The following is an 11,142-nucleotide window of genomic DNA, read 5'->3' as shown; positions in this document are numbered from 1 at the left end:
ATCTGACAGGCAGTGTTTTAACAGAAATACTGTTCACAGTGGTGTTAACCCAAACTAACACGCTCGTAAAACATATTACAAAATATAAAACAAAAGTCCAGACTGACATTAAATATTTTATAGAGAATCTTCAAGAGCAATTGTTTTCTGTGGTAAATGAAATATGGTATCTCCACACAGGCACATGGATGAAACTGAAAATATCATGCGAGTCAACAACCCCTTCAGGTCATACAATACTGGTGTAACAAAGTAACAAGAATATGTAACAGCCAACCTTCGAGGTCAACTTGAGCAGAATGAGATCTGTGACATAAATAGTACTTAACACTATGGACATGATGACATACATGGACATATAACATTACTTGCCCAAAGGCAGTCGCTGAATGGTCTCTGCCTAAAGCCATTACCGGTATTTACTTATTTTCTGTTGGATCACAGGTCTACCAACTCTATTTTCATCAAAACTGAAAACTACATACAGTCAAACACTTGTGTTGATCAAACCAGAGACCATATAAAATTATCTATTATCTATTATATGGTCTCTGGTCAAACTTACGGTTATCTTGAAGTAAAAGCTTGATCCCATCAAGTTCATTTTTCGGTTGTGTCAAACTTCAGAAAACTCAAAGTATTTACATATGTCCTGTCAACTTCAACACAACTGTGTTTGACTGTAATTACAATATTTTGGGACATCACATATTTAAGAATATTTTGTGATTACCCAAGTGGCTTAAAAAATCAATGACCTTAATATGATGCTTAATTTGACATTCATATTATAGCAAATTGATCAGTCATAGTAGACTTGGTGCGTGATGAAACAAGAGTTCTGTCCCTTGTCATTGATACAAACGAGCTCCTGCCTAGTGCGTGACACCTTCGTTACACTCGGTAACATCGCTGCCACCATTGATTGCGTGGCCATTACAAGAATCTTGAAATTTGCTCTCTAACCCCAAATGTAGTGACGATATACTTTTGTTTATGTCTTTGGAAATGCCATCATATTTCATTTTGAAAAGGTTTACGACTGACCATGTTTTCCAGATGAATTTACTTTGTTGTTTTAATAATCTGATTGGTTCGAGATTGCAGACTAACAGAAAATCAACCTTCTCCCATATATTCTTACTATATCAATTAAAGATGATAGTTTTAATGAAATAGAAATTCAAATTGACAAACAAAGAAAGTAATATAGCAGCGGTAAGTGTCTTTGTGTTTGTAAACATAACGGTCATTTGGTTGCAAGTTCAACTCTAAGCATGGTTCAGGGCACCTATCACAGTGGGGAGTTTTTGACTGTTGGCAGTGATAGTATAGAGAGCTCTGCGAATGGGTTATCGCTGTGTGGAGCTTGTGATACAAAGACTGCTGGAGTTATCTCCCTACTTAATGCCTTCTTTGTGGACATCTGTGGAGTGAGTATGGTTTTACGCCGCTTTTAGCAATATTCCAGCAATATCACGGCAGGGAACACCAGAAATGGGCTTCACACATTGTATCCATGTCGGGAATCGAACCCAGGTCTTCGGCGTGACGAGCAAACGCTTAAACTACTAGGCTACCTATCTGTGGATGTTGAAAATCAAAGGTACCCGTACCTAGATTGAGGTTTCCTTGTCCTACATCTGACTTAAACAGAACTAATCTGTGATCCATAAAACTAGAAATAATGACCTTAACAGGATTTATGTATGGTGAGCTTTGTAAAGGGGTTAAGTACAGGAGACTGGTGTCTTTTTGTAAATATAGCCAGTCATATTTAAGTACGATAATTATGAGCAGTCTATAATTGTAGACATGGTTGACTGGAATGTTTATGAAACATCAAAGTTTGATATACAGTGAGTTTCTATTGATCACCGAGTTAAGACATCAGGGTTATTCATGTGGCTAACTGCCACTTCAAATGTAATAATATTGAAATTTGTTTTGAGAACAGAACAAGTATCATTTTGTATCTGGTTTAGCATTTCTGAATGGTAAGATTATTTGTTTAGATGTGATGATGTATGGCAAGATGTTACAACGGAGCAGTTCAATAAGATTCTTTACCTGCGTGATTAGCTACTGGAAGAATGATAAGTGACAGATACTTGTTCTTAATGCTTGTTTAGTCACTGTCATACGCTAGAAATGCATTTTCTGTAATCACATTAAGAACAATACTGAAAGATTAGTTGCCAGAGTAACTCAGTTTTAACTAATGAAATGGCATAACTTTTACAATGTCCTATACACTACTGAGGAGTGGGATAACGTTTACTGTTATATATACATTACTGAGGAGAGGGATAACGTTTACTGCCACATACATATATACACAAGTATTTGTCACAAAGTGACGAAATGTCCCCCGCCTGTATATATACCATAGTACCAAATATGAAGACAATCCAGCGATTAGTTCTTGAGATATCGCGGCAACACCGTTTTCCAACTCCTAAAGCAGATTTGCCTGCTGTGACCTTGAAAATAGGGTCAAGGTCACCAAAACCGACTGGTGTCTGCGGTGTCTGTATATACACCATAGTTCCAAATATGAAGACAATCCAGCGTTTAGTTCTTGAGATATCGCGGCAACAAACAGGTGGGACGTACGGACGGACGGTCGTGAATACTATATCCCCTGCTTCGCGCTTTCGCGCGACTGGGGACAATTACTGAGGAGTGGGATAACTTTTACTGCCACATACATATACACTACTGAGGAGTGGGATAACTTTTACTGTCACTTACACTACTAGCTGACACTACTGAGGAGTGGGATAACTTTTACTGTCACATACCCTACTGAGGAGAGGGATAACTTTTACTGTCACATACACTACTGAGGAGTGGGATAACTTTTACTGTCACATACACTACTGAGGAGTGGGATAACTTTTACTGTCACTTACACTACTAGCTGACACTACTGAGGAGTGGGATAACTTTTACTGTCACATACCCTACTGAGGAGAGGGATAACTTTTACTGTCACATACACTACTGAGGAGCGGTATAACTTTTACTGTCACTTACACTACTAGCTGACACTACTGAGGAGTGGTATAACTTTTACTGTCACATACACTACTGAAGAGAGGGATAACTTTAACTGTCACATACACTACTGAGGAGTGGGATAACTTTTACTGTCACATACACTACTAGCTGACATTACTGAGGAGTGGGATAACTTTTACTGTCACATACACTACTGAGGAGTGGGATAACTTTTACTGTCACATACACTACTGAGGAGTGGTATAACTTTTACTGTCACATACACTACTAGCTGACACTACTGAGGAGTGGTATAACTTTTACTGTCACTTACACTACTGTGGAGTAGTATAACTTTTACGGTCACATGCACTACTGAGGAGTGGGATAACTTTTACTGTCACATACACTACTGAGGAGAGGGATAACTTTTACTGTCACATACACTACTGAGGAGTGGGATAACTTTTACTGTCACATACACTACTGAGGAGAGGGATAACTTTTACTGTCACATACACTACTGAGGAGAGGGATAACTTTTACTGTCACATACACTACTGAGGAGAGGGATAACTTTTACTGTCACATACACTACTGAGGAGTGGTATAACTTTTATGGCATCACTCAGGCATGTCTGGTATTGTTATAATAACATTGTTGAAAATATGAGCAGAACAATAACAAAAAGGCACATTGTGTTAAATGAAGCAAAAGGAATTTTAAATAAATTTGTGATTTTTTTTATTTATTCATAATATTTTAATTTTTGACAACAGCCATAGAGGCTGTATGTCAGTATTTCCGCCTTTGTCTGAGTATTCTAAGGTGTGTCCATGGACTTCATAACAATAATATACAAGCCAAAGAACAGACTGTTTCTGAATGTGCGCATAGCTTAATACCAATCACAGCATATCACAGAAAGTTATCATTACCAATATAATACTACTTATTAATAAGTTATGATTTTGTATCAAGGATGACACTTTTTCTTTACAAAATGATGTAAAACTATCTTCTGTTCATAATATTAATTTGTAGGAAATTCTGAGAAAGGCAAACACTGTTTCATGTCATACTTCCAACATCAAACAATTGTGTACTTCATGTATCATCAAAACAAAACTGGCTTACATGAGAACATGAAGATATGCAACAATGGAATGAAGAAAGAATAGAATCATGAACAGGATAGAAACATGAACAATACAGTCGATTTATGAATAAGTTAGAATCATGAACAATAGGTTAGAATCATGAACTGAGTAAAACAATGAACAATAGGTTATAATCATGAACAGGGTAGTCATGAACAATAGGTTGGAATCATGAACAATTGGTTAGAATCATGAATAGAGTAGAATCATGAACAGGGTAGAATCATGAATAGGTTAGAATCATGAACAACAGGTTTGAATCATGAATAGAGTAGAATCATGAACAATAGGCTTGGCTCATGAACAATAGAATAGAAAAACAATTTGCTCATCACAGCTACTATATCACAGACCGCAACTTAATGGTATAGATTTCCAACAACAATACAAGCAACCCAGTCACTCTGGTTACACAACTGTATCAAGGCTATATACAAATATTTTGGCAAGCAAGAATTCTTATATACAAGAACAAAATCAGTAAGATGCCTGTACAAACACGTTTTAAATAGAATACAATTTCCTAATTTCTTGTTCAATAGATGAATAATGCATTTCCATTTCTGGCAGTCAGTAGTAATTTTGAAAATATCGATGTCAGCAGTTTAATTGAATAATACTTTCATCCTCTGATGCTGGAAGTAAAGCTTCATGACAATGGGATACACAACTTCAGCAGTTTGACAATGGAATATCGGTAACACATTAAAGTTTTGACCAACAAAATAAAACTACAATATCAAATGCTGGAAGCAGAAAATATTTCAGCAGTTTCACATGGCCAATACTTAAACATTCAATATGCTTTGGTGTAAAAGAGATCAGGCTTTGGTTCATCAGCTGATGGTTTGGTATACATACATCTAAGGCAGATAAACTTGTTAAAATAGTCACAGAAGATGTACCTCAATAGCTCTGAGGTAAACTAAATTATGCATAAATGTAAAAATATATCAACCAAATTTTATAAACTTCTTGCAAGTTCAACAAATCAATAATAGTTTCATATTCATTTTAACAGATACAGGGCAATGGTGGTTAAATGTTCATCAGTTTTATGGAGGAAAATGCATTGCTGTACTCCTACATCAGTATATATAAATTAGTATGTCAGATTTTGTTTGCGGGAAGGATGTTTCCTAACAATACCACTGTCACTCGTATTTGGAAACGATTCTACATTAATTTTATATATCTGTCAATATAACATTTTATTGAGTGACTGTGACTTTTCGTATTGGTACAGTAAATAATAGATCCTCTGCTGCAAACCTTGGGTATAAATAGTTATATATTTTTAGATATATATCATTCATGAACAACTTCAGACAACGTGTTTGCTTCAGTTTGACGTTTTCTCTACGGTAACCACTATACAAGATTATCTTTTTTGTTAACACTGTTTGTTGCAACTAAACAATTGCGAGAACAAGCACTTTTTCATGTTGAGATTTCTTGAAAGTTTTATGTAATGTGAATGGCAATACATGGACAGAGTGAAATGGCCAGTCCCTGATGACGTTGGAATTAGGGTTTCACTGTATACCAACTCCTCCATCGATGTTCTATACATCTTTCCGAGGCAAGAGAGTTAACTAACTAAAAGTCCAGTTTCCACCCTTGCCGAACTAGGCTGGTATTATGGAGTTACAATTTAGCTGGACTAGCGAGTCCATGCATAGTCCAATCAAAATCGTGCACCGAAATTGAAATCCAGTTCTTAAACTGTCGTGCAGATTTTGGTCGATTGCAGGATTTGCAAAGCATGTGCACCGCCAACTCGTTGTCAGCAGATATTTTCCCAATCTTTTCATGTTTTTAATCAAGGTGCTCACGTGATCTGATGCATTTCGCGATGTAAGACCCGTTTTATCACAATATAGATCTTGGTTATCGATCAGATCGTCCTGATTGGGCGACACCATTTTGTGTGAAGCTAACGCAAGTGATACGAGAGGTGGAATCTGATTGGTCCATTGGAGAGGCTTAGAAGGGACAAAACTGGTAATAGCCACTGGTGGCGCTACGATCGAGCCCAGTAATTCCAGCCTAGTTCGGCAGGGGTGGAAACTGGACTTTTAAAGTCAGTTAACTCTCTTGCCTCGGGAAGATGTGTTCTGTATTGCCACTCAAGCATCACGAACCAATATGTATCTGAATCATTACATCCTGACCCAGACATGGCAGTGTTCAAAATTAACTTGGGTCCTTGAGGTTTGGTCATACAGTATATGAATCTAGCGACCTCCACATCTTTTTGTAGACACCTTGACTTCAGCATAATATTGAACACTGCAAGGGGAATAACTGGCACTTTAAGACGTAGGGTAAGAGTGTTCTACAAATTGAAGGTACACAGGTGTCCAGCCTCATCCTATTGTCCCGGTTATTGAGTGAGCCATTGGTTGCTGTTTGAGGGGAGAGGTCAGGTGAGCGGTCGGTCTGTAGCTGATGGGAGAGAGGCTGAGGCTGATCAACTTGGCCACAGGATGCAGGTCCCTGAAGGAGAGATGTCATGAAGATGATAAAACCTAGTTACTGCAAACATAGCATTTCAGTCTTAAAATGTCAAGTCAGTATATCGATCACATATAAACACCTCATCACAGCAAGTCTGGGGGCAAAAAGCAAGGGATGAATAATGGAGCAAACTGAAAAATAGAAGGATGAGGATGAGGATGAATGGAGGGGGAAGAGGAGCGGGGAGGAGGACAACCTTCTTGAATACAACCTGTATTCTGTTTCACAAAGCAATCTCAGCGCTATGACTGTTGTAAGTCTATATGTTAAACTTATGATAATCTTAGCGCTACGATCGCTTAGTGAAACAGAGCCCAGGGGCTACTTGCACAAAGTGATCTTAGCGCTAAGATGATCGTAACTCCCATACTGTAACATAGGCTTACAATACTCGTAGCACTAAGATTGCTTTCTGCAAGTGGGCCCTTGGTCCCATTCCACAAAGCGATCTTAGCACTACGACTGTTGTAAGTCTATGTTAAAGTATGGGAGAAATGATCGACTTAGCGCTAAGATCGCTTTGTGGAACGGAGCCTAGCTGGATCTCATTTCACAAAGGAGTCATCCGATTGACTCAAAACCCATGCAGCCTTCATTTTGATTGGTAGGTCAAAGTTGACTCCGGATGCACCTGCTGCAACCTTCTAGGGAGGTGTCATCAGAACATATTGTATCAGAGTAAAACATCTGACATTAATGAGGCATGATGCAAATTGCATCTTGCACCATTGAGGCACCTGGACAACCCATGACATGGCTGTAGAATAAAGAATTTTCATGCATCATGTATATAATATCTTACAACTTTCAGCTGTATAAGCTGTTCCAATACGGTTTGAAAGTAGTACATGTTGACATTACAAGACTGATTCTTATGGAAATCTTCCGTCAGGGAAAGTATTGACATTTCACGAATACTCAAAGTCGTACGTGACTCCAGAGGAAGGTGCAGGGCTCTTCACCCCAATTCTCAAAGCATACTAAACATGTATACAGTCAGACATTTTACAGATAACTAGGAATACAAAACATATACATGCAGCAACAATATGACATATCTTCAACAAAATTACACGAATACTAAAGTTAATTGCCAAATCACAAAATGCACCGCTTATCTTTCCCAAAACTTGTAGTGGTGTAACGATATGGTGATACAGTATTGTATCCCGATATGAGGCCCATAATACAATACCAGTACAATACAAAAAGGTACATTGATTAACAACTCCTGTATCGCGATACATATGATACTTTACGTTACATGATTTATTTGTGTGAATAATAACACAAACTATTTAACAACCAGCTTACGCAGATTCTCTAGTATTCCCTAGTTGGCTATAAATAGCATAACATTCACAGTGACCTCTACCAAGATGTTTTGCCCTACAATATCCCAAGTTCGATCTCTGAAATTTAATGAATGATTCGGGGTTGTGATTCACCTGCAAAAAGAAAAAAATCAACCTACGAAATAAACATACACTATCGGGATACAAATCGCATCACACCCATAGTATCAGGGTACGTATCGTATCACGACTCACTGAATTATTACACCTCTAAAAACTTGTATCCACCCTTGGAAGTAGTCCCCGCTGAGACTATCAATACCGTATTCGATGTAATAAGTGCCCCTCTCTAATAAGCGCCCACGGTGAAATTTGCTAATATATTGGCGAGTGAACAATCCCAATTAACACCCCTTCCGATTGATCATTGTACAAAAGACTTTTTAGAACGCACTCGTGTGTTATATGCACCCTTAATTATGGGCAATTAAATTCTGGAAAATATATCTGTCATATATAAACATTTCAGCCTGTCAGCATAAAGCATAAAATTTATATTTCAACTCAGTATTTTTTTCACCAAAATAATATTCTAATAAGAGCTCCCTATTCCTAATTTTGAGAGCGCCCTGGGCGCTTATTATGTCGAATACGGTATCTATTTTTTTCACACAGAAAAGGATGTACATGTACTTTCGAACAATCACAGTCTACTGTCCACATTCATTAATTTAATATCTTTCCCTGTAAAATGATATTCACACAATAAAATCTACCACTGTCGCTGTTACCTGTCAGTTATGTGATGTGATTGATGTCAGGGACGGTATTTGATTGCTGGAACTGCCGCAGGGAGGAAAACAGAACAGTCAAGCAGGAGAACAGATTCATAACAGTTGTTTATATTTCATTGACACTACTTTTATGGACGAACATTTTTACATAGAAATCCTAATATATTTGTACAATTATGCAAGATGTTTTATTGACAACTTTGGGGGAATCATAAATGAGAAATTTTGAAACGAATAATCTTACTGCAAGAGTAACTGTTTTAGCTTTATATGATGTCAATATGTGTGAATAAAAAATGTTGAAGATAAAATAATTATTCATATTATAGCATTTTATATTTAGAAAGTGATAAAATAGTTAATTTCCATCGCTTGACACAAAGCTGCTGACAGCACCAAGCGTGTAATTTCAATGTAAGATGTCAGTCACAGCAAACCCACACACATTGCAACACAGGGACAAGACACAAACACACAAAGCAAACTTGTAACAAATATCAGTGTTGTCAGTCAAATGTCATAAATATCATAGATATCACTTTTCTAATTAAAATAATACTTTCTTCACCAATCCAGGAATCCATCCTAAATTATCCAGGGTATCAGATCTCAATTCCAGTATGATAAATACCCTGCACCCATTCGTCACCAATGCTTTGTCTTGAGTCCAGTTCTAATGACACAACAATAAAAATAGCCATTTAATCAAATTATACTTATAGAGGGCAAATAATTATTAATATCTCAAGTACCTGACTGGTGTTATTATGTATAATCTGGGAATGACATATAGCATAAGGACTTCTGTCCCTCTATTAAAACATCTTTTCCAGCTAGTTCATTCTGATTTGAAGTAAAATCCTTTGTTTGAAATATATCGCTTGCTTAAATGAGGCCGCTAGTTTGAATGTTGATCTTGCCAAACTGTCGTATAGAATAGACCTTTTCATTTGTTGTTTCTTTCAAACTTATCAGCAACAGAAATTCTGTGCTAGGTTAGCGACATGGGAGACGGAGAGACATGACAAAGCGTTGGAGTATGGGTCCAGGGTATGTATGTCATAAGAAATGGAGATATAATACCCTGGATTAGTGAGGATGCATTAATTCAGATCAGTCTAATTTCTTGTTTCACAGATTTCCTTTCGTGATATTCCAATATTCAGTATGACCAAAAAAACCTTGCTTTTTGTCTGGGTTGCTTTGAAACAATTTTCTTTAAAAAGTCTCACAAACTTTTAATGAAAATACATATTTTTAAAAAGAAAATATTATTAATGAAACACAACTTATCTAATGTTATTATTTACTCTATTTATGCAAAATTTAGGATCTGAAAAACGAGAAAATAAATTTGACTGACCTCTGAAGAATACTCCCCATTTATCCTTATCTGATTGAATTCCTTAAAAAATATGTCTACTACATATGTTCACACAGCAGAAGATGAGTATTAAGTGTTGCTTAAATAACAAACAAACCTGTAAGACAAATCTTGACACCAATGGCATCATACCGATCAGCATATACATTTTATTCTGGCTCTTGCATTATCATAGTTTAAACAAGGCCAGTCAAGGACAAATCTAAAATAAATGAAATGAAAAAATATTTACTTTGGTAGGCTCTGGGATAATTTTCACTATATACATGAAAAAAGAAAAAAAGAAGAAAAGTTCTATGATACATATTTGACATAATGATTACATGTGCTTGTGATTGTGCAATATAAAAAATAAAAATAAAGTGCAAACCCAAAAAATGAAAATCAATAAAAAAAGACACCAAATCAATCACACATCTAATCAGTTTGATATAGCTAAACATATTCTGCATGTAGTGTAAGTTATCTCACACAACACACAAGATGTTTGTTTATGCGACCCAGCACCAACATTTAATACACATCAAAAGATAACCACATGCATTCTAAACTGGCAGACACAAAAATATTTTTAAACTGTCCATGAAACACTGTTGTAGCTAATTATAACAGGAATCGTAAACTTTAGTAAACATTATTGTAGGAGAAGGACCCTTAATTCCTTTTATCAGCATTTATCAACACAGTTATCAATAATTCAATACAAAATACCGTATTTGGTCTATTTGACACCCTGTTGTCATGAACACTGAAAATGTTTTAATTGTTTCTACCGGTACCTCATCATACTTCAGCCACATTTATAGATGTAGTTTGTTTGTTCTTATTTGTTATTTTACATCGCAGTAGGCAATATTTCAGCTATAGTGAGTGAGGGAGTGAGTATGGTTTTACGCCGCTTTTAGCAATATTCCAGCAATATCATGGCGGGGGACACCAGAAATGGGCTTCACACATTGTACCCATGTAGGGAATCAAACCCAGG

The 11,142-nt window shown here is 36.6% G+C and overlaps 1 protein-coding gene across 1 annotated transcript in view; it reads right to left on the bottom strand.

Annotated features, from left to right (window-relative positions):
* Window positions 1-5,960: 5,960 nt before the first annotated feature.
* LOC139446027 (uncharacterized) overlaps window positions 5,961-11,142 on the bottom strand; it is a 59,268-nt gene continuing 54,086 nt past the window's right edge. Inside the window, exon 18 of the mRNA XM_071227291.1 lies at window positions 5,961-6,663. Within this exon, the coding sequence (XP_071083392.1) occupies window positions 6,534-6,663 (130 nt within the window). The 3' untranslated portion in view covers window positions 5,961-6,533. The remainder of the gene's footprint in view (window positions 6,664-11,142) is intronic.

The sequence above is a fragment of the Haliotis cracherodii genome, unplaced genomic scaffold, assembly GCF_022045235.1.
Source record: "Haliotis cracherodii isolate W230 unplaced genomic scaffold, xgHalCrac1.p SCAF_6, whole genome shotgun sequence".
Classification (NCBI taxonomy): domain Eukaryota; kingdom Metazoa; phylum Mollusca; class Gastropoda; order Lepetellida; family Haliotidae; genus Haliotis; species Haliotis cracherodii.
Note: the sequence above shows the minus strand (reverse complement) of the source record. Positions and strands in the feature narration are given on the sequence as shown.